The 25,188-nt window shown below is 48.3% G+C and overlaps 1 protein-coding gene across 2 annotated transcripts in view; it reads left to right on the forward strand.

Annotated features, from left to right (window-relative positions):
- MVB12A (multivesicular body subunit 12A) overlaps positions 1-25,188 on the forward strand; it is a 48,484-nt gene that overhangs the window by 20,140 nt on the left and 3,156 nt on the right. For both annotated transcript variants that reach the window (XM_063935728.1, XM_063935729.1), the window contains exons 4-7: positions 746-839; positions 14,035-14,164; positions 22,306-22,437; positions 22,554-22,645. In XM_063935728.1, the coding sequence (XP_063791798.1) occupies positions 746-839; positions 14,035-14,164; positions 22,306-22,437; positions 22,554-22,645 (448 nt within the window). The remainder of the gene's footprint in view (positions 1-745; positions 840-14,034; positions 14,165-22,305; positions 22,438-22,553; positions 22,646-25,188) is intronic.

The following is a 25,188-nucleotide window of genomic DNA, read 5'->3' on the forward strand; positions in this document are numbered from 1 at the left end:
GCGATCAACTCGGAATGAGGGCCACCGTCTGGGTCGCTGCTGCGGTTTTGGTAGCAGACGATCTAAGAATTTGTGTTAATTCCCACCGTCGGCTTCTCAGATCCACTGCCTGCACCTGAAGATGCTGCATCAGATCCTCATCGCGCAGACTAGTGGGCATCTCGGCAACCCTAAGGTTACACGGAATAACTGCCGCACCTAAGCTGCCTGGGCCAGAGAATCTTCGACATGTCCCAAAAACGGAGGCGACACACGCACCTTTTTTAAAGCCACTTCCCGTTACCACCCCAGATTTCCCGCAGCCTTTCAGTCGGGATGTGCTAACTCCACACAGTCATGGCACATCGGCACTGTGACTCTGAAAATAAAATCCATCTGTCAATTGTTACCAAATTGGGACTCTGTCCAGGTCTTAACCAGGTCCTCACATCGTGGTGGCCACGAGCCAAGTCTTGGCTAATTGAATTAAGCCCTTGATGATTTTCTTTTACAGCCTTTAGTTTTCAATAAACATTGAATTATAGAAAGAATACTTGCTCACTTTTACATGTATGTATGATGCTTTATAATTTTGAGTTTAAAAAAATATTTTTTCTAAATATTTGTGACATTACAGCCATTCCAGTAGTGTGCTGAACACACACAGAAATATGGCACAGTCAGGTTCTCTCTCTGTTGCTCTGAGGTTCCTTTGTGCCTTCTGCCGTCAGAGTAAGGTTCTTCATAGATATCCTTTTATTGACAGAGCACGGAACTTGTGATTACTGACGTTATAATACTGAGTGAAAAGAGCCCCTTACCGGTAGGATTTGCATTTATCGGGGAATACATAGATGCAAGTGAGTAACCAGTTTAGTTTCTATTTTTTTTTTTTGCAATCTAAAACTAAATCATTCACTGACTAATATAACTGGTATGTCCTGCTTGGATCGTGTGATCACCATTTACAATCACATGTTCTTATGACTATAAGCTGCATAGCTATTTTATTGTATTAGGATGCTCATTATCCGTAAATCCTCATTGTACTGTAGTCTGTGAATAGGGGGTGGTCTTCAGTATGCCGACTGACGGGATCCCGGCGCACAGTATACCGGCGCCGGGATCCCGACAGCCGGCATACCGACACTTATTCTCCCTCGTGGGGGTCCACGACCCCCCTGGAGGGAGAATAAAATAGTGTGGCGAGCGCAGCGAGCCCACAAGGGGCTCATTTGCGCTCGCCACACTGTCGGTAAGCCGGCGGTCGGGCTCCCGGCGCCAGTATGCTGGTCACCGGGAGCCCGACCGCCGGCATATCGTAGTTAACCCGTGAATAGGATGTGTGTCAGATGGTGAGCATTGCTTGCAAATCTTCCATTACTCTGAAATACTGATCCATATGTAACATCTAATACAGGTTGAGTATCCCTTATCCAAAATGCTTGGGACCAGAGGTATTTTGGATATCGGATTTTCCCGTATTTTGGAATAATTGCATACCATAATGAGATATCATGGCGATGGGACCCAAGTCTAAGCACAGAATACATTTATGTTACATATACACCTTATATACACAGCCTAAAGGTCATTTTAGCCAATATTTTTTATAACTTTGTGCATTAAACAAGGTGTGTCTACATTCACACAATTCATTTATGTTTCATATACACCTTATACACAGCCTGAAGGTCATTTAATACAATATTTTTAATAACTTTGTGTATTAAACAAAGTTTGTGTACATTGAGCCATCAAAAAACAAAAGTTTCACTATCTCACTCTCACTCAAAAAAGTCCGTATTTCGGAATATTCCGTATTTCGGAATATTTGGATATGGGATACTCGACCTGTACCACTAAAAGATTAATACAAGTTGTTTTTATTATGAAAAAAGTAACAAAAGTAGTTTGGTCATTTTCTTTGGTTAAATGTTACTCTCTGTGTTTTTGCCGTTTTGCGTAATGCTGTTTTTTGAGTTTGTATATTACGGCAGGAATACAATTAGCCCCAATAATCTTGAGAGGAGAAAGAATGGGGTTTCGTTGCAATTTTTCCCCCGATGTTTTGCTTTGGGCTCAGTGCCGTCTTAAAAGCAGTTTAGGATCCTGGGCAAAGCACTGCACTGGGGCCCCTACTCATCCTCCAGCGGTAGAGGTGGGGGGTACTATCAGCAGCAGCTTTGATGTCCCACGGGTGGTAGGGGGTGTTCTATCTTCTGCTCAGCATGTAATACCTAGAACAGTAATTTCTGATATACTCCTTTACTGCACAGATGGTGGGAGATGGGGCAGGAGGGAGAATACTAAACTGTAGAAGGGGGCATTGAGCTAAATGAAGGGGCCCCGGTTTATATCTTCCAGTATGGTAGGTGATGTTTAATACGCAGGCGAGGGGTGGATAGTGGAGTGGGCTTAATATTCATCATTTTCCGGTGGGAGGGCAGCTTGCTTGACTTCAGATATCTTCAGTTCCTGTAAATAGATTTCTAAGCTTTTAGTGGGTAAACAACTAGAGAGTCCCACCTTTCAGGAGGTTCTGGGGACTTGGGAATCAGAGTTCAGGAGCCAGAGTAATCCACCAATTAAAGTATTAAACTGCATACGAGGTGTGTGGAGCTGGAGCAGGGACCAGCTGCTGGAAGGATGATATCTCTGGTTCTGGGCATAGTAGAGACAAGCTGCAAGTGTCCACCGGAAGAGGAGAGTCCCCATTTTTGGAGTATACCCTCAGAAAAACTCCAAGTCAGACAGAACCTGAGATATCTGGCAAGAGCAATTAACAGGCTCGGATAGGCACCACTGCTTTGAAGTCGGATATATCCTGTTCCCCAGGGCCACTTTTCAAAAATCTGGTACCCCTGGAAAAAGGAGACCCTCAGCTATCACTCTAGGGCCCTTAAACTCCTGGGGCCCTTGAGCAAGTGCCCATTGAGCCCATACGAAAAGACGGCCATGTTCGGGCTATTCAATTAAACCCCTCCCAAAAAATTATCTATTTTCGTGCAAAAACACTTCTAAAACAGAGAATTGGTGATTTTGCCCGTAGCAACCGATCAGATGCTGTCTATCATTTCTCTATTGCCTTTTAGAAAATGATAGATAGCATCTGATTGGTTGCTATGTAAATTTACCCCATAGAATCCGTTATGAGTTTACAGACCTATGTGTTTGTGCAGTCGCGATTGCGAAGGCGGGGCTGTTTATCAGGGATTTTTTTTTGTCATCTGCCTCAAGCAGGTGAAAAAAAATCCCCAGTAAGAGACTTCGGGGGTAATTGGATAGCCCTGCGGATTAATTTAGCTTGCAGTAAATTACCATGGGGAATTGAATTTCCCCCTGCTTCTGGTATTGTTTGTTTGTACATGCATGTGTGTCGATGTGTGTGTATCTTACACTTCCATAATGGAGTGTCCCTGTGTTCCTATGTTCAACACATCACCATTCTCACCACATTGCCTCTGCTTAATAAGCCTCACACACACCAATGCCAGTGCTACTCCATATCTGTCATATACACCGCCTTCTCCGCCTCAGCATGTTCAGGATGCTGGCAGCCAAAATTCCAGCCATAAGACTGGCGCCAGAATCTCAACATCAGTCGACCTACAGATGCCGGAGGGTAGACAAACAGATCGGGGAGGGTTAGTGTTAGGCTGCGGGGGGGAGTGGGGGGAAGGGTTGTTAGGCTGTCGGAGAGGAAGGTAAGTATACTTACCAAGCCCCTGTCAGGATTCTCACCATCGGAATGCAGCTGTCAGTCTTCTGACATCCGCACAGTTTTCTAGTGCGTCCTAGTCCCATTGCATCGAAAGCGTTAAACAGGATATGGCGGTTCACTTGTGCTAGGCTTATCGCACTGCAAGGCGTAATGAGACTACATGTATGAGTAGCACCACTCCCTCTTTCTGCAGCGGGGTACACTGTGTTCCACAGGGAATACATCGGGGTGTAGAGTTGGATCTTGATCCAGAGGCACCAACAGGCTAAAGCTTTGACTGTTCCCAGGATGCATTGCATGACCTCCTCTATAACCCCGCCTCCGGACACTGGAGCTCCGTTTGTAAGTTGGTGCCTGCAGAGCAGGTCACTTAACAGGGGGGCTGCACTAGGCAGCCCTGAAAAGGGCTTTTTAGAAAACTTCAAGGGCTGCAGCACTTTTATGTCCTAGTGACATGCTGTGCTGCGGCTCCAACACCTCCCCAGCAGCACCACATACTCCCGCTGGCTGACTTCCCGGGTACTTAGCGGAGGCGCTCCGGTTTCCAAGCACATGCCGCTGGCGGTCTCCAGGATTGCGTGGCTGCTTCTTTGGGAGGAATCCGAAATCGCATTCCGGTTGCGGTCTTAGGAGACGGACCGCGACGCTGGCATGGACACTGTGTTGGAGCAGGGACCCCACTATATCCACCAGGGCAGGGAGCACAGGTCGGATTTCACAAAAATCCGTTTAACAAGGCTCCACAGTACCCGGTGGTAAGGACCAGCATAGGGGATAAGGCACTTGACCTGTAGCCCCTCCCCCAGCTCCGGGCGCCATCTACTGCTGGTGTTCCCGCCCTGGAGCTGCTTCTCACTTTCCCTCACTCCCTGACAGAGATTTGGGCGCTATCTTTTCACTAGTAGCTGCGGCTGATCTCCGGGACTGCAGGGCAATGTCTCCTCTGTAAATCCGTCTGTTTACTCAGCGCTGTGCATTTACAGTCAGTTAAGTATTCTACATGTCATTTTAGACAGTGTTAGTTAAGAACAAGTGTACTTCTACCTGAATATTTAGTACAAGTATTCTGAGATATACATCCAGAATCTGACTGTGCATTGTTATATCTATCTCAAGTATGCTGAATACGCTTGTGACACGTCATACGCCCCCTTTGGGGCCTCCACATATTGTCCCTGTAGTTAATCCGCCCTTGGCGGACACTCTGTCTACCCAGATACAATAATTAAATCAATATTTGGTTAGACAAAAGTCTACCCCACATCCCTCTGGGGTCAAAGAGTCATCTAAGCGGGATGCTTCCTCCTCATCATCCACTAATATTTCAAATAATTATTCTGATGAGGATGGGGAATATACTGATCCGTCAGACACTGATACAGTTGCTACTGATGAGGAACCTACAACTCAGGTTGATGTTCCTGACCTAGTGGAGGCTATTAAGCTGATTCTACAAATTGATGATGAGGTAGATCCCGCTACTGCGTCTAAGAAACCTGATAAGTTTAAACGTCAGAAGGTTGCTAAAGTAGTTTTACCACATTCTCACCATTTAATAGACATACGTCAGGAATCCTGGTCTACTCCAGGAAAGAAATTCTTCCTGTCTAAGAAGATGCTAGCTCGTTATCCTATCCCTGCGGAGTTGAGCAACAAGTGGGAAAATCCTCTGCCGGTGGATTCCCATGTCGCCCGTCTTGTGGTGTCATCTACTCTACCTGTCACCACTGTCACCTCACTGAAGGAACCGACAGACAAGCGCATCGAAGGATGCCTGAAGTCTATTTACTCCCTTACAGGTGCTGTACGTAGACCCACTATAGCAGCCTCTTGGGCCGCAAAAGGACTTGAAGCATGGGTTCAGGCATTAGAGGAAGAGCTGCCTCAGGATATTTCTGACACTGCCAGACAATATCTGTCTCATATTACCACCGCCTTCCACTATATTCAGGAGGCGTCCTCTGAGGCAGGTGTAATGGCGTCTAATGTGTCCACTATGTCTATATTGGCTCGCCGAATTATGTGGTTGAGGTCCTGGAAGGTGGACCTAGACTCCAAAAAGACCTTGGAGGTGCTCCCCTTTAAGAGATGCATCCTATTTGGGGGAGATTTGAATAACATTGTGACTGACTTGGCGACTGCTAAGACTGCGTTTCTCCCAAGTACTAATCCTTCTGAACCGAAGGCAAAGAGTACCACTTTTCGTTCCTTTCGACCTCCGGGAAAAGCAAAGGGTCCGATGTACTCGCGACAGGCTCGTGCTGCCAAAACCACTAAGCCCAAACCTAAACAATCCTGGGCCGCTCGTCAGCCTGCTTCCAAACAAGACAAGCCTGCTGCATGATGGGGCGGGCCTCCCCCTGGGGGATCCCAGGGTGGGAGGCCGACTTCTGTACACCCAGGCCTGGTTAAAGACCACTTCGGACGCCTGGGTGTGGGAAGTTGTCTCTCACGGGTACACTGTCTCTTTCAAGAGAAGTCCCCCTCACCAGTTCTGCACGACGGTTATCCCTTCGGATCCGTTGAAAGCGCAAGCTCTACACCTGGTTGTGCGATCCCTCCTGGACACAGGAGTGGTAGTGCCGGTACCTCTCTCCCAGAGAGGCAGGGGATACTATTCGACCCTGTTTCTAGTCCCGAAACCCAATGGGTCCTTCCAGCCTATACTCAACCTCAAATCATTGAACAAATTTGTGAGGGTGTCCACATTCCGTATGGAAACTCTGCGCTCTATCGTACTGGCCATTGATCCCGACGACTATATGGTATCCCTGGACATACAGAATGCTTACCTGCATATACCTATTGCCATATCGCATCAGCAATATCTGCGGTTTGCTATTGGCAACCTACATTATCAATTCCGGGCTCTGCCATTTGGACTGGCCACGGCCCCTCTGGTCTTCCACAAGGTCATGGCCGTGATGACGGCCCTTCTCCTCCGTCAGGGAATCAGGATCCTGCCGTATCTGGACGACTTGCTGATCCTGGCGAACTCCCAAGATGTTCTCCTCAGTCATCTGGAACTGACGGTCCAATTCCTACAAGCCCATCGGTGGCTCATCAACTGGAAAAAGTCCTCGCTGGTCCCTGCTCGGAGCATGGTGCACCTGGGGGCACTGCTGAACACACAACCAAAGTCTGTTTCTGTCTCCAGAAAAAGTCCTGAAACTTCCCTCTCTTGCCCAAGAGTGTCGATACACTCGGTGATGCAAGTACTCGGCCTCATGGTGTCTGCTTTTGACATGGTGGAGTTCGCTCAATTTCATTCCCGCCCACTGCAGAGGTTAATCCTTTCCAGGTGGGATGGCCTGCCTCATCGGATCAGGTCTCAAATGATCTCCTTGACTCCGGAGGTTCGTCTGTCACTGAGCTGGTGGCTACAGGACAACAAGTTGAACAGGGGCCGTCCCTTCTGGATCCCCAACTAGGTCCTACTGACTACGGACGCCAGTCTCCGGGGTTGGGGCGTGGTGCTAGAGCAACACTGTCTCCAGGTTCGGTGGACCAAGGAGGAATCTCACCTCCCGATAAACATTCTGGAATTGCGGGCAGTGTTCAATGCTTTGTCTCTTGCCCTGCCTCTGATACAGAACAGGCCTGTTCAATTACAATCAGACAACGCCACCACGGTGGCATACATAAGTCATCAAGGCGGCACTCGAAGCCGCATGGCAATGATGGAAGTGTCAAAATACTTAGTTGGGCGGAACGCCATCTACCAGCAATATCGGCAGTGTTCATTCCCGGAGTCCTCAACTGGGAAGCGGATTTCATCAGTTGTCAGGACATGCACGCCGGCGAGTGGAGTCTTCATCCAGAAGTCTTTCAACTCCTAGTGGACAAGTGGGGCCTACCAGATGTAGACCTGATGGCGTCTCGACACAATCACAAAGTTCCGGTTTTCGGATCAAGAACAAGGATCCTCAAGCAGCGTTCGTGGACGCACTGGCAATTCCATGTAACTTTTGGCTGCCCTACATGTTCCCTCCAGTGTCACTCCTGCCCAGGGTACTACGGAAGTTCAAGCAAGATGGAGGAATACTACTTCTAGTCGCTCCAGCGTGGCCCAGACGGCATTGGTTCTCAGACCTGCAGGGTCTATCGATAGAGCGTCCTCTTCTACTTCCTCTTCGCCCAGACCTCCTCGTTCAGGGCCCGTGTGTTTACCCGGACCTGGCCAAACTGGCTTTGACGGCGTGGCTCTTGAAGCTTCACTCCTGAGGACCAAAGGATTTTCCGAGGCAGTTATCTAAACTATGCTAAAGGCCCGCAAACTGGCTTCTGCACGGATTTATTACAGGGTCTGGAATTCTTACTTCACCTGGTCTGCTGCTAAGAATTACGATGCATACACTTTCAGAACTTCCAGACTTTTGGCTTTTCTGCAACAAGGCCTAGATTTAGGCCTTCGTCTGACCTCCCTCAATGTTCATATTTCTGCCTTGTCGGTGTGGTTTCAGAGGAAGATTGCGTCTATTCCTGACGTTCATACTTTCACTCAAGGCGTTTTACGGATTCAGCCTCCCTATGTCCCTCCTGTGGCTCCATGGGATCTGTCTGTTGTTTTGAATGCCCTACAAGAGTCTCCATTTGAACCTCTTGAGTCAGTGGACCTTAAATATCTTACGCTTAAGGTCATGTTTCTGCTGGCTATTGCCTCTGCTAGGAGGGTGTCGGACTTAGGCGCTTTGTCCTGTCGTCCACCTGACCGGGCAGTTCTTAGAACTCGTCCCGGTTATCTACCTAAGGTGGTGTCATCTTTTCATCTTAACCAAGAGATTGTGGTTCCGGCTTTTATCTCCTCTGGTTTGTCCTTTGGATGTGGTACGGACTCTTCGTATTTATGTGGAGAGGACTGCCTCTCTCAGGAGGTCCGATACCCTTTTTGTACTTTTTGGTTTTCACAAACGTGGCTGGCCTACGAATAAGCAAACCTTGGCCAGATGGATTAGAATGGTGATTGCACAAGCGTATGCACAGGCTGGTCTTCCAGCTCCTGCTGCTATCAAAGCCCATTCTACTCGGTCTGTTGGACCTTCTTGATCGGCCTGCCGAGGCGCGTCCCCTGAACATTTGTGCAAGGCGGCTGCGTGGTCCTCAGTGAACACGTTCATTATGTTCTATGCCTTTGATACTTCCGCCTCCAAGGATGCTTCCTTTGGACGCCGGGTTCTTGTTCCCGCTACAGTGCGTCCTCTCCCATGAGGAACTGCTTTAGGACATCTCCGATGTATTCCCTGTGGAACACAGTGTACCCCACTGCAGAAAAGGAGATTTATGGTAGACTTGCCATAGTTAAATCTCTTTCTGCGAGGTACACTGGGTTCCACAGGGCGCCCACCCTGACGCCCATAGCTTCTATGGGTTTGTATGGCATTAGCCGCTGGTTCCTTCTCCTGTCGTGAGAATGTGGGTCTATGTGACTAACATCTGACTTCTCTTTTACCTGCTACTGCATTGGACTGGTTAACGAAACTGAGCTCCAGTGTCCGGAGGCGGGGTTATAGAGGAGGCCATGCAATGCATCCTGGAAACAGTCAAAGCTTTAGCCTGTTGGTGCCTCTGGATCAAGATCCAACTCTACACCCCCATGTATTCCCTATGGAACCCAGTGTACCTCACAGAAAGAGATTTAACTGTGTTAAGTCTACCATAAATCTCCTTTTATCTCACACATACATGGTAACTCTACTACACCCAAATGTCACCAATCCACCCTTACCTCAGGTTTACACATACTGTAGCACCACTCCATCCAAACCACAAACATACACATAGCTCCACTCTCTCTCTACCTCACCTCTCTCTATATCACTCATACGTGGTAACACTACTATAACGAAACGTCACACATACTGTACAATAGAAACACAGAGGCGATCTCCCAGAGATGCTATATATAAGTTCCAGATCCGTGTGTATTCCTGTTCCTCAAACAGAGAACATAATATATAACATGTCCATTAGCAGATATCAATATTTCCACAGATGACTTTCAAGGTCACTATCTTTCAGTGACTGACTTGTACTAAATGAGATGCATTCCCATAAAGGTTTCTTTCACACTTTATATATCACCAGCCTTCTAACTCACGGTCTATTAGCACCAGGCGTACCTTTAAGACAAGCCCTATATGCACTGAAAGGTATCTTTCCCAGTCCTTGTTGATATCCGGACTTCTGTTACCTCCACGCAAAAATGGCTCCAAATGACAGCAAATGGTGAAAAAAAAAGTGTATTTTATTCCAAAAAGATGCTTCAAGAACCATGGGGTATAGACGGGATCCGCAGGAGACATGGGCACACCTCAAGACTTTGGGTGTGAACTGGCTCCTCCCTCTAGGCCCCTCCTCCAGACTCCAGTTTAGATTCTGTGCCCAGTGAGACTGGTCACACACAGGGGAGCTCTACTGAGTTTCTCTGAAAAGACTTTATGTTAGATTTATTATTTTCAGGGAGCACTGCTGGCAACAGTCTCCCTGATTAGCTCCAGAGGGTCTGATCGCTAGGTACGCCTAGATGCTCGGTCCCAGAGCCGCGCTGTCACCCCCCCTTGGAGCCAGAACTCAGAAGACGGGTGAGTAGAGAAGATCAGAAGACTTCAGTGACGGCTTTGAGGTACCGCACAGCGGCCGCGCTGTGCGCCATGCTCCCACACACACAGGCACTGTCTGGTGCAGGGGGGGGGGGGCGCCCTGGGCAGCATATAAATCCTCATCATAGACTGGCAATAGACTATATAAGTGCCTGGGCAGGTCATTGTCCTGCCGTCCCGGTCACACAAAAAAAAAATAATAATAGCTTTTTCGTGCTTCTGTGGCCGGATGGCTCGGTCAGAACAATCCCCCCCAAAATTTTCTACTTAAGAAGTTGAACTACAAGATGGAATATCTCAGGGCAGGGATCTCCAATCTGTAAAAGGAGTAAGAGGGTCTAAATACGTTTTCTTTTGCATTAGGCTTACCTGGGTTTGCTATTCGGGATTGTCATTGCCAATTCACCGGAGTGTTGGCGGTTTGATGGTTTTCCTTCAATAGTAAGAGTCATTATTATTCTGTACTGGGATGCTCTCCTGAGTACGGCAAGGTAAAGAAACAAGTGGTGCGAAACGTTGTTTTCTCCCTGACAGTTCTTCAACGAAGTGGTTGGCTCCTGAACTTGCCAGAATCACTGTTGATCCCAACGACGCAATTGTCGGAGTTGGGAATAAGGTTAGATACAGAACTGTTGAGAGTTTGTTTCTTCCAGTAGAAAGAGCTCTGAGGATCCAGAGTCGGATCAGATCTGCAACAGTGTCAATCCATCAATACGTTCCGTTGATGAAGATGATGGTTGCGGCCTACAAGGCCATTCAGTGAGCAGGTTACATGCCAGAGTGGTTTTAGCGGGACCGGTTGGACATGTGGTCCGGGTCTCACCTGCACATGCACCGGAAAATAATCCTATCTTCCGGGACCAGAATCTAAAGAATCTCTCTCCTGTGGTGGCTGCACAGTTCTCACCTCCTAGAGGGATGAAGGGTTGGGATCCAGGATTGGATCCTGGTGTCCATGGATGCAAGTCTCCGAGGCTGGGGAGAAGTCTTTCAAGGGGAAAGAATTTCCAGGGAAAATGGTCAAGCCAGGAAGCTTGTCTACAATAAACATTCTGGAATTAAGGGCTATTTACAACGGCCTTCGGCAAGCAAAACATCTTCGCGATCTGCCCGTCTTAATTCAGTCGGACAACTTAACAGCAGTGGAGTACGTAAACCGCCAGGGCGGAACGAAGAGCAGAGCGGCAATGGCTGAAGCCACAAAAGTTTTCAGCTGGGCGGAAAGACATGTAAGTGCTCTGTCAGCGGTCTTCATTCCGGGTGTAGACAACTGGGAAGCAGACTTCCTCAGCAGACACGATCTCCATCCAGGAGAGTGGGGTCTTCATCAAGAGGTCTTTGCAGAAGTGACAAGTCGTTGGGGAATTCCTCAAATAGACATAATGGCGTCTCGCCTCAACAAGAAACTTCAGAGTTATTGTTCCAGGTCGAGGGACCCTCAAGCAATAGCGGTGGACGCCCTAGTGACACCGTGGGTGTTTCAGTCGGTCTATGTGTTCCCTCCACTTCCACTCATTCCGAAGATGATAAAGATCATAAGAAGAACAAAGGTTCAAGCGATCCTCATTGTTCCGGACTGGCCAAGGAGGGCTTGGTATCCAGATCTTCAAGAATTACTCATAGAAGATCCCTGGCCTCTTCCTCTACGAGAGGACCTGTTACAGCAAGGACCGTGCGTGTATCAAGACTTATCGCGGCTACGTTTGACGGCATGGCGGTTGAACGCCAAATCCTAGCCCGAAGGGGTATTCCCAGTGAAGTCATTCCCACACTGCTTCAGGCTAGAAAAGATGTAACGGCGAAGCTTTACCACCGTTTTTGGAGACAATATGTGTCTTGGTGTGAATCCAAGAAGGCTCCTACGGAAGAATTTCAGCTGGGGCGTTTGCTCCATTTTTTGCAAGCAGGTGTGGATGCGGGCCTAAAGTTAGGCTCCATTAATGTACAAATTTCGGCCTTATCTAATTTCTTTCAGAAAGACTTGGCCTCCCTTTCAGAAGTTCAGACCTTCGTGAAGGGCGTGCTGCACATCCAACCTCCCTTTGTGCCCCCAGTGGCACCATGGGATCTTAATGTTGTGTTGCAGTTCCTGCAATCACACTGGTTTGAACCTTTGCGTAAGGTTGAGTTGAAATTCCTTACTTGGATAGTGGTCATGCTGTTGGCCTTGGCATCTGCAAGGCGGGTGTCTGAATTGGCGGCTTTGTCTCACAAAAGCCCCTATTTAATCTTCCATGCAGATAGAGCGGAGTTGGGAACTCGTCAGCGATTTCTGCTAAAAGTGGTTTCATCGTTTCACGTAAACCAGCCTATTGTGGTGCCAGTGACTACTGACACCTTGGCGCAATCGAAGTCTCTCGATGTGGTCAGAGCTTTGAAAATCTATGTCGCCAGAACGGCTCAGAGTAGGAAAACAGAGGCTCTGTTTGTTCGTGGGCTCCCAACAAGATTGGGGCTCCTGCTTCCAAGCAGACTATTGCACGCTGGATCTGTAATACGATTCAACAGGCTCATTCTATGGCAGGATTGCCGTTACCGAAATCGGTGAAAGCCCATTCTACCAGAAAGGTGGGCTCATCTTGGGCGGCTGCCCGAGGGGGCTCGGCGTTACAGCTTTGCCGAGCTGCTACTTGGTCGGGATCAAACACCTTTGCGAAGTTTTACAAGTTTGATACCCTGGCTGAGGAGGACCTCTTGTTTGGTCAATCGGTGCTGCAGAGTCATCCGCACTCTCCCGCCCATTCTAGAGCTTTGGTATAAACCCCATGGTTCTTGAAGCATCCCCAGCATCCTCTAGGACGTATGAGAAAATAGGATTTTAATACCTACCGGTAAATCCTTTTCTTTTAGTCCGTAGAGGATGCTGGGCGCCTGTCCCAGTGCGTACTGTATCTGCAGTTATTGGGTATGTTACACACATGGTGTGTTGCGTTTAAGTCAGCCTGTTGCTGACGATATTCATGCCATGGCATGCGTTATGCTGTTATTGCTTGTGTTTACACACAGGTTGTGTTATGCTTTATGTCAGCATGTTGCTGCATATTCTTCATGCCGTCGGCTGGTGTTCTATTGAATGCCACGTTCTGCGGCATACTGGAGGTGTGAGCTGGTAAGATGCTCACCGTGGTTTAACAATAAATTCTTTCCTCAAAATGTCCGTCTCCCTGGGCACAGTTACTTAAACTGGAGTCTGGAGGAGGGGCATAGAGGGAGGAGCCAGTTACACACCCATTCAAAGTCTTGAAGTGTGCCCATGTCTCCTGCGGATCCCGTCTATACCCCATGGTTCTTGAAGCATCCCCAGCATCCTCTACGGACTAAGAGAAAAGGATTTACCGGTAGGTATTAAAATCCTATTTTATCAACAATTAATTGGCTAAAGCAAAATGTTCAATTAAAAATAAACAGTCACTAGTACTGTAAAGTAGTTCTATGGGAGAAGAGGGAGCGAGAGCCCTGAATGGCCATTTTGTGAGCAGTTACCACATATGATAACGTGTGTGTGTTAGTTTGCATGTAGGGGATGTTTCAGCACCAGAGCAGAGAGCGACACCCCAGGCAGGAAAGAGGTACTGCATGGTTTGTCACAGGTGCAGGGCGGTAAAATAAACACTACGCTGCTCTTATGAGATAAAATCTGATGCAGGTCTTAAGAACAGATGGACAGAAAGTAGGGAAACGCCCCCTTTCATATCGTGCTAGGTTGACTTCTCATTTTAATTAAATCCACAGAGGTTACAGTTCCTAAGAAGAAGCGTCTGTGTGCTAATTGGAGCCCTATACACACTGCGGGTTCTGCTGTCTCGGAAATCAAGCTTACCGTGAAGAACAAGCAGCTTGGCCCCCCATATACACGTATCGGGTATATTCTTTGTGTATATTCTAATTGTTTGGGGTTTTTTTGTGTTTGCTCCTCCTATAATGCTCTATAGACCTGATGCAGCGCTAAACATAAGCAAGCGTATGCCACGTGGTTGTTTACTGCGCATCCTCCGGAACTTGGTGTAGACAAGTATAGGTAATGTGGGGCCCTATACTTTTCAATTATACCCCTTTCACATTGCAAATGCCAAGTCCCACCCGGTAATTGGAAACGGGTCCTTACTGGGTGGAACCTGGCATTTGACCCTACACGCTGCCTTCCCGACCAGGCATATTGCCGGGTCGGGTTGCTATACAGGGACGGGGGCATGCAGCGTCATTGGGGGCGGTTGCAGAGGCGCCACTGGAGGTGAGCTCATCTCCGCGCCGACTCTTCCTGTGTAGTGAACGGGTCCCGGGTCGCATCGACAACCCATTCACACTGCCACTGACCCGGTATTCACCCCAGGAATAATACTGCTTTTTCTCTATCGTCCTAGTGGATGCTGGGGTTCCTGAAAGGACCATGGGGAATAGCGGCTCCGCAGGAGACAGGGCACAAAAGTAAAGCTTTCCGATCAGGTGGTGTGCACTGGCTCCTCCCCCTATGACCCTCCTCCAAGCCAGTTAGATTTTTGTGCCCGGCCGAGAAGGGTGCAATCTAGGTGGCTCTCCTAAAGAGCTGCTTAGAAAAGTTTAGCTTAGGTTTTTTATTTTACAGTGAGTCCTGCTGGCAACAGGATCACTGCAACGAGGGACTTAGGGGAGAAGAAGTGAACTCACCTGCGTGCAGGATGGATTGGCTTCTTGGCTACTGGACATCAGCTCCAGAGGGACGATCACAGGTACAGCCTGGATGGTCACCGGAGCCTTGCCGCCGGCCCCCTTGCAGATGCTGAAGTAAGAAGAGGTCCAGAATCGGCGGCAGAAGACTCCTCAGTCTTCTAAAGGTAGCGCACAGCACTGCAGCTGTGCGCCATTTTCCTCTCAGCACACTTCACACGGCAGTCACTGAGGGTGCAGGGCGCTGGGAGGGGGGCGCCCTGGGAGGCAAATGAATACCTATTTTGGCTAAAAATACCTCACATATAGCCTCCGGAGGCTATATGGAGATATTTAACCCCTGCCAGAATCCGTTAAGAGCGGGAGACGAGGCCGCCGAAAAAGGGGCGGGGCCTATCTCCTCAGCACACAGCGCCATTTTCCCTCACAGAAAGGCTGGAGGGAAGGCTCCCAGACTCTCCCCTGCACTGCACTACAAAAACAGGGTTAAAACAGAGAGGGGGGGCACTAATTTGGCGTTAGAAATATATAAAAAAGATGCTATAAGGGAAAACACTTATATAAGGTTGTCCCTATATAATTATAGCGTTTTTGGTGTGTGCTGGCAAACTCTCCCTCTGTCTCTCCAAAGGGCTAGTGGGTCCTGTCCTCTATCAGAGCATTCCCTGTGTGTGTGCTGTGTGTCGGTACGTGTGTGTCGACATGTAGGAGGACGATGTTGGTGAGGAGGCGGAGCAATTGCCTGTAATGGTGATGTCACTCTCTAGGGAGTCGACACCGGAATGGATGGCTTATTTAGGGAATTACGTGATAATGTCAACACGCTGCAAGGTCGGTTGACGACATGAGACGGCCGACAAACAATTAGTACCGGTCCAGACGTCTCAAAAACACCGTCAGGGGTTTTAAAACGCCCGTTTACTTTAGTCGGTCGACACAGACACAGACAGGGACACTGAGTCCAGTGTCGACGGTGAATAAACAAACGTATTCCTTATTAGGGCCACACGTTAAAGGCAATGAAGGAGGTGTTACATATTTCTGATACTACAAGTACCACAAAAGAGGGTATTATGTGGGATGTGAAAAAACTACCATAGTTTTTCCTGAATCAGATAAATTAAATAAAGTGTGTGATGATGCGTGGGTTCCCCCCGATAGAAAATTATGGGCGGTATACCCTTTCCCGCCAGAAGTTAGGGCGAGTTGGGAAACACCCCTTAGGGTGGATAAGGCGCTCACACGCTTATCAAAACAAGTGGCGGTACCGTCTATAGATAGGGCCGTCCTCAAGGACCAGCTGACAGGAGGCTGGAAAATATCATAAAAAGTATATACACACATACTGGTGTTATACTGCGACCAGCGATCGCCTCAGCCTGGATGTGCAGAGCTGGGGTGGCTTGGTCGGATTCCCTGACTAAAAATATTGATACCCTTGACAGGGACAGTATTTTATTGACTATAGAGCATTTAAAGGATGCATTTCTATATATGCGAGATGCACAGATGGATATTTGCACTCTGGCATCAAGAGTAAATGCGATGTCCATAACTGCCAGAAGATGTTATGGACACGACAGTGGTCAGGTGATGCAGATTCCAAACGGCACAAAGTTGTATTGCCGTATAAAGGAAGAGGAGTTATTTGGGGTCGGTCCATCGGACCTGGTGGCCACGGCAACTGCTGGAAAATCCACCGTTTTTACCCTAGGTCACATCTCTGCAGAAAAAGACACCGTCTTTTCAGCCTCAGTCCTTTCGTCCCTATAAGATCATATCTGCCCAGGGATAGAGGAAAGGGAAGAAGACTGCAGCAGGCAGCCCATTCCCAGGAACAGAAGCGTTCCACCGCTTCTGACAAGTCTCAGCATGGCGCTGAGACCGTACAGGACCCCTGGATCCTACAAGTAGTATCCCAGGGGTACAGATTGGAATGTCGAGACGTTTCCCCTTCGCAGGCTCCTGAAGTCTGCTTTACCAAGGTCTCCCTCCGACAAGGAGGCAGTATGGGAAAAAATTCACAAGCTGTATTCCCAGCAGGTGATAATTAAATTACCCCTCCTACTACAAGAAAAGGGGTATTATTCCACACTATATTGTGGTACTGAAGCCAGAAGGCTAGGTGAGACTTATTCTAAAAAATTTTTTGAACACTTACAAAGGTTCAAATCAAGATGGAGTCACTCAGAGCAGTGATAACGAACCAGGAAGAAGGGGACTATATAGTGTCCCGGGACATCAGGGATGCTTACCTCTATGTCCCAAATTTGCCCTTCTCACTAAGGGTACCTCAGGTTCGTGGTGCAGAACTGTCACTATCAGTTTCAGACGCTGCCGTTTGGATTGTCCACGGCACCCCGGGTCTTTACCAAGGTAATGGCCGAAATGATGATTCTTCTTCGAAGAAAAGGCGTCTTAATTATCCCTTACTTGGACGATCTCCTGATAAGGGCATAGTCCAGGGAACAGTTGGAGGTCGGAGTAGCACTATCTAGGATACTGCTACAACAGCACGGGTGGATTTTAAATATTCCAAAATCGCAGCTGATCCCGACGACACGTCTGCTGTGCCTAGGGATGATTCTGGACACAGTCCAGAAAAAGGTGTTTCTCCCGGAAGAGAAAGCCAGGGAGTTATCCGAGCTAGTCAGGAACCTCCTAAAAACAGTGCATCATTGCACAAGGGTCCTGGTAAAAATGGTGGCTTCCTACGAAGCAATTCCATTCGGCAGATTTCACGCAAGAACTTGTCAGTGGGATCTGCTGGACAAATGGTCCGGATCGCATCTTCAGATGCATCAGCGGATAACCCTATATCCAAGGACAAGGGTGTCTCTCCTGTGGTGGTTATAGAGTGCTCATCTTCTAGAGGGCCGCAGATTCGGCATTCAGGATTGGATGCTGGTGACCACGGAGCCCAGCCCGAGAGGCTGGGGAGCAGTCACACAAGGAAAAAATTTCCAGGGAGTGTGATCAAGTCTGGAGATTTTTCTCCACATAAATATACTGGAGCTAAGGGCAATTTACAATGCTCTAAGCTTAGCAAGACCTCTGCTTCAAGGTCAGCCGGTATTGATCCAGTGGGAAAAACATCACGGCTGTCGCCCACGTAAACAGACAGGGCGACACAAGAAGCAGGAGGGCAATGGCAAAAACTGCAAGGACTTTTCGCTGGGCGGAAAATCATGTGATAGCACTGTCAGCAGTGTTTCATCCCGGGAATGGAAACTGGGAAGCAGACTTCCTCAGCAGGCACGACCTCCACCCGGGAGAGTGGAAACTTCATCGGGAAGTTTTTTCCACATGATTGTAAACCGTTGGGAAATACCAAAGGTGGACATGATGGCGTCCCGTCTGAACAAAAAACGGGACAGGTATTGCGCCAGGTCAAGAGACCCTCAGGCAATAGCTGTGGACGTTCTGGTAACACCGTGGGTGTACCAGTCGGTGTATGTGTTCCCTCCTCTGCTTCTCATACCTAAGGTGCTGAGAATTATAAGACGTAGAGGAGTAAGAACTATACTCATGGCTCCGGATTGGCCAAGAAGGACTTGGTACCCGGAACTTCAAGAGATGCTTACAGAGGTCTTATGGCCTCTGCCGCTAAGAAGGGACTTGCTTCAGCAAGTACCATGTCTGTTCCAAGACTTACCGCAGCTGCGTTTGTCGGCATGACGGTGGAAAGCCGGATCCTAAGGGAAAAAGGCATTCCGGAAGAGGTCATTCCTACCCTGGTCAAAGCCAGAAAGGAGGTGACCGCACAACATTATCACCACATGTGGCGAAAATATGTTGCGTGGTGTGAGGCCAGGAAGGCCCCACAAAGAAATTTCAACTCGGTCGTTTCCTGCAATTCCTGCAAACAGGAGTGTCTATGGGCCTCAAATTGGGGTCCATTAAGGTTCAAATTTCGGCCCTGTCGATTTTCTTCCAGAAAGAATTGGCTTCAGTTCCTGAAGTCCAGAAGTTTGTCAAGGGAGTATTGCATATACAACCCCCTTTTTGTGCCTCCAGTGGCACTGTGGGATCTCAACGTAGTTCTGGGATTCCTCAAATCACATTGGTTTAAAACCAGTCAAATCTGTGGATTTGAAGCATCTCACATGAAAAGTGACCATGCTCTTGGCCCTGGCCTGGACCAGGCGAGTGTCAAATTGGTGGTTTTTTCTCAAAAAAGCCCATATCTGTTTGTCCATTCGGACAGGGCAGAGCTGCGGACGCGTCCCCAGTTCTCTCCCTAAGGTGGTGTCAGTGTTTCACCTGAACCAGCTTATTGTGGTGCCTTGCACCTACTAGGGACTTGGAGGACTCCAAGTTGCTAGATGTTGTCAGGGCCCTGAAAATATGTTCCAGGACGGCTGGAGTCGGGAAAACTGACTTGCTGTTATCCTGTATGCACCCAACAAACTGGGTGCTCTTGCTTCTAAGCAGACTATTGCTAGTTGGATGTGTAATACAATTCAGCTTGCACATTCTGTGGCAGGCCTGCCACAGCCAAAATATGTAAATGCCCATTCCACAAGGAAGGTGGGCTCATCTTGGGCGGCTGCCCGAGGGGTCTCGGCTTTACAACTTTGCCGAGCAGCTACTTGGTCAGGGGCAAACACGTTTGCTAAATTCTACAAATTTGATACCCTGGCTAAGGAGGACCTGGAGTTCTCTCATTCGGTGCTGCAGAGTCATCCGCACTCTCCCGCCCGTTTGGGAGCTTTGGTATAATCCCCATGGTCCTTTCAGGAACCCCAGCATCCACTAGGACGATAGAGAAAATAAGAATTTACTTACCGATAATTCTATTTCTCGGAGTCCGTAGTGGATGCTGGGCGCCCATCCCAAGTGCGGATTATCTGCAATACTTGTACATAGTTACAAAAATCGGGTTATTATTGTTGTGAGCCATCTTTTCAGAGGCTCCGCTGTTATCATACTGTTAACTGGGTTTAGATCACAAGTTGTACGGTGTGATTGGTGTGGCTGGTATGAGTCTTACCCGGGATTCAAAATTCCTCCCTTATTGTGTACGCTCGTCCGGGCACAGTACCTAACTGGCTTGGAGGAGGGTCATAGGGGGAGGAGCCAGTGCACACCACCTGATCGGAAAGCTTTACTTTTGTGCCCTGTCTCCTGCGGAGCCGCTATTCCCCATGGTCCTTTCAGGAACCCCAGCATCCACTACGGACTCCGAGAAATAGAATTATCGGTAAGTAAATTCTTATTATTCCTGGGTTGAATTACTGGGTCAGACGACCCGGGAATTCGCTTTGGGCCCTTTCACACCGCACAGTGACGCGTGTCGACCCGGCAATATACCGGGTCGATACCGGGTTATTTGTGCGGTGTGAAAGGGATATAAGACTCACACCTGAAGAGACGTTACTGGGCTGTAACAGTTCTATCTTACGTAAGCAAAGGTCACAGTGGGAGTGTCAGCGGAACTGCAGAGATGGGCGTAAGCGGAAATAACACCTATCTTCAGATATATATTTGCGTCCACATCTGCATAGGGACATATACAGGCACGCAATCTGCTGTGCGTCAGACCCTTTTGTGTGTACAGTAAATTGACATTAAGTGTTTAGCAGCCCCCCAGTTGTTACCTGTGCTGCACAGACCATAGAGGCTGATTCTGAGTCGGGCTTACTGTAAGTGCAAATGCAGAACGGATCCTGCAGATATCTACGCACTGCACATGCGCCATAGAAAGCAGTCACAGGCTGCGCGTGTGCCAGACCATGTGTACGCTCATGGACGAAGATTGAAAGTGCAGGCACATCGCTCTGTCCGTTGACTGGGCACACTTTCCGTACAGTGCGCGTTTCTTGGCTGCGACCACGCAGTGGCACGGAGCTAATCTCTGGGTGCTCTGCAGACTTCCGTGCTAGCTTGCAGCTTGCGGACAGAGACCGGATGCCTGCTACTGATGGATTTTATGTCCCAATACTAATGTTGATGACTGCGGATGTAAAAACAGTTTGCGGTCTGGACATCCGCATGAAGACGGACAGATAATTGGTATTAACGCGTGGTTTCTCATGTTAGCATTAAGTAGTAAGCAGGTCGTATGGAGAAGTGACCACATGTGTGCCTCTCTTAGGTGTCCATTATAAGCATTGTAACATAAGACAGGATTGCGACCTCTGTCTGGTTATAGTGTGATGTAAGCGAATATACTAAGAAATATAGGGGGTCATTCTGACCTGAACGCTCGCTGCAGTTCTTCGCAGGCCACAACTGCGCATGCACCACAGTGCGCCGACGCATGGCTGACAGTCGACGGCTGTCGTAGCCTAGCTGGGTGGGAGGGGGGCGGCACGGCGGCGTTTGGCCGCCGTTTTGTGGGCGCGGTCCGGACAATGCAGGCGTGGCCGGACCGTGCGGGGGGTGGGGGGGGGCGTAGCGACTTTGTGACGTCACACGCAGCCGCTGCGAGCCGGGCAGCGACGAGTATCTCCCGGCCAGTCGCTTTTGTACTTGTGCGGGGGAGGCCGGCCTGACATGCGGGGCGGACTAGCCCTGTGCTGGGCGTCCCCCCGCATGTCCGGGAAGATGATCATAGCTTTGCTAAATTTAGTACAGCTACGATCAGGTCGGAATGACCCCCATAATAAATATGTATAATATGCGTTCATCATAAAATGAACTACACCAGGGTCGGTTCTTACTCAGGGCCCGATTCAGACCTGATCGCTGTTGTGCGAATTCGTACAGCGGCCGATTATCGAATGACTGCGTATGCACCGCAATGGGCAGGCGCAATGCCAAACAGCAACAGAATGGTGCGAAAATTTTGATTGCTAGGTGCACGCAAGGTTATTGACAGGAAGCGGACTTCTGGGAGTGCCAGGAAAAACACTGGCGTTCCAAGCGTTTTCAGGGCGGGTGTGTGACATCAGCTCCGGCCCCGATCAGCCTGTTTGTATCGCACTGTAGGAGTACGTCCTGGGCTACGCACAGACTGGAAAAATCATTCGATGGTGAGTGAGTTGAGAATTGATTTGCAGATGTCCTCTGCCTGGCAACGTTTTCTCACGGCGTACACATGCATTCATATACTTGCACGGGGCGGGTTTTCTCTCTCCCTGGGCGGTGACTATCTGATCGCAGCCCTCTGCAAATTTGTAGCACAGCAGCGATCAGGTCTGAATTAGGCCTTCAGTCTGAGTGTTAATGGATCTTGTACGGACAATAGGACTGATACTATTACTTGGCGTGAACGTACCTTATAAATATTTACTTGTCAGGAAGAGGATTGGTGGTAGTCTTTAACAGAGCCCAACATAACTTGCATTGATCAATCTCCTGTATGTTTCCCTATTGCAGTCATTGAATCCCTGTGTATATCTCTTATATCCCCAGTGATATGAGTGGCCTGGCCTTGTGGTGCAAGAAGGTTCCTGTTTCTGCCCCAAAACCTACTCCTAAGCCTCGAAACATCACATCGGGCATCAGAGGACTGAGCCTAGATACCAGCAGCCCGGCACAGCCAAGGTAAGTGTCTACTGACATAATGATAGTATCCTTAGAAGGGTCATCACAATGGATTCTCTGCGCTCTTCCCAGACTCCTACATCCCTCCCTGTAACCTCTCCTCTGTTCCTCAATAGCACAGACCTGGCTCCTGCTCCCGTAGTTTCTCCTAAACCAGGTGGAAAATCACCCAACCCCATATACGAGGCCGGCATCTACGGTGTCTCTGGTAAGATTTTTATATTTGATTTGATTTTTATATAATTTTCTATTTCATTTGTTTACAAACAAATCAATCATAAAGATGATATTTACAGTACAAGGGGTTGGGGCTGTAATGCCGACGGTCGGGATCCTGGAGGTCAGCATACCGACCCCGGCCGCCAGAATGCCGGCAGGGTGGGGGGTGAGCTCAATGGAGCCCCTTGTGCGCTTACCACAGGCTCTGTTCCCACTCTATGGATGTCGTGGACACCCACAAGTGGGAATAGTCCCTGTTGGTCGGCATGACTATCAGCATTGTAAGCAGTCGAGATCCCGGCGTCGGTATCCTGACCACCGGCATATCAACTACATCCCAGTACAAACTTAATTGTCAAGTGGGAGCCTTTTTGTATCAGGTGCTTGACCACAGAAAGCTTAGCAGAACGTAAAGGTGACGAGTAGGGGGTGAGTGCCACGGGGTGACTGGTATTTCCCAGGGGATCACCAGTTGACAGTTTTAATAATGATGGTGACTTGGATCCATGTGTGGCCTCTGTAGAGGAGATGATAGATGATTTTCTGCATGGGTCTGAGGCCGCAACTTCTGCAGCAGTTAAATAGAATACTAGGAAAAACACTGGACTAAGAATCACAGCAGTATAATAACATCTGTGATAGATCTTATAAGACGTTTCCTGGAGGAGATAGAGCTTTAAGCTACTCATAATCTCATGTTGTACCCAGCCTCTTCATCAGGCAAAGGACCAAAAGTCCGTCTTCCAAGCTTCTTCATGATAGTTTTGCAACAGTAGGTCAGCAGCAAGGAGAATGCATTTATTTGGGATCTGATCATACTGTACCTTGCAACATATGGTAGTGTCTATATAAATGTTCAAAAGTGGAAAAGATACTTAGTCTTTGAGTTGGAGGCAGTGAATTCAGGAGCTGCCATATATGACAATGACTAAATGGATGAGGGTTTGGGAGACAGACTTTTGCTGAAGGAGTGAAAGGGACGTGCATTGTCCTTGCTTTGATCTAACTCCAAAACTAGACCAAGTATGGGAAATCTGGGCTGTTCCGTAGCTTTCTTATGTAGTCCCCATATGCAAGTCAGGTTCAGAGGGTTTAAGGAGTTAGATTCAGTATCCAGACAAAAATGTGTTCCTGATTGAAAGTATGAAAAGAATAATGACATTTCATATCAGTAGAACTATATCAGGGAGTCCTCCTCTGCCACTGGAAATAGACCTCTTAAGGACGTTGCAGGATTCCCTTAAAGATCTACTATTCCAAATTAACTAAAGGATGGAATGAACTCTACAGGGTAAATTTACTAAGTTTTATAGAACTGGTGATATTTCCCATAGCAACCGATCAGGGGGGTAATTCTGAGTTGATCGCAGCAGGAATTTTGTTAGCAGTTGGGCAAAACCATGTGCACTGCAGGTGGGGCAGATATAACATGTGCAGGGAGAGTTAGATTTGGGTGTGGTGTGTTCAATCTGCAATCTAAATTGCAGTGTAAAAATAAAGCAGCCAGTATTTACCCTGCACAGAAACAAAATAACCCACCCAAATCTAACTCTCTCTGCACATGTTATATCTGTCCCCCCTGCAGTGCACATGGGGGGTAATTCTGAGTTGATCACAGCAGGAACTTTGTTAGCAGTTGGGCAAAACCATGTGCACTGCAGGGGAGGCAGATATAACATGTGCAGAGAGAGTTAGATTTGGGTGTGGTAAATTCAATCTGCAATCTAAATTGCAGTGTAAAAATAAAGCAGCCAGTATTTACCCTGCACAGAAACAAGATAACCCACCCAAATCTAACTCTCTCTGCAAATGTTATATCTGCCCCCCCCCCCTGCAGTAGTGCACATGGGCCCTCATTCCGAGTTGATCGGTCGCAAGGCGAATTTAGCAGAGTTACACACGCTAAGCCGCCGCCTACTGGGAGTGAATCTTAGCTTCTTAAAATTGCGACCGATGTATTCGCAATATTGCGATTACTAACTACTTAGCAGTTTCTGAGTAGCTCCAGACTTACTCTGCCTGTGCGATCATTTCAGTGCTTGTCGTTCCTGGTTGACGTCACAAACACACCCAGCGTTCGCCCAGGCACTCCCACCGTTTCCCCGGCCACTCCTGCGTTTTTTCCGGAAACGGTAGCGTTTTCAGCCACGCGCCCCTGAAACGCCGTGTTTCCGCCCAGTAACACCCATTTCCTGTCAATCACATTACGATCGCCGGAGCGAAGAAAAAGCCGTGAGTAAAATTACTTTCTTCATAGTAAAGTTACTTGGCGCAGTCGCAGTGCGAACATTGCGCATGCGTACTAAGCGGATTTTCACTGCGATGCGATGAAAAATACCGAGCGAACAACTCGGAATGAGGGCCATGGTTTTGTCAACTGCTAACAAAATTCCTGCTGCGATCAACTCAGAATTACCCCCCAGATTCTATTATCTTCTAGATCATAGGTTCTCAAACTCGGTCCTCAGGACCCCACACAGTGCATGTTTTGCAGGTCTCCTCACAGAATCACAAGTGAAATAATTAGCTCCA

Source organism: Pseudophryne corroboree, chromosome 8 (genome assembly GCF_028390025.1).
Source record: "Pseudophryne corroboree isolate aPseCor3 chromosome 8, aPseCor3.hap2, whole genome shotgun sequence".
NCBI classification, from domain to species: domain Eukaryota; kingdom Metazoa; phylum Chordata; class Amphibia; order Anura; family Myobatrachidae; genus Pseudophryne; species Pseudophryne corroboree.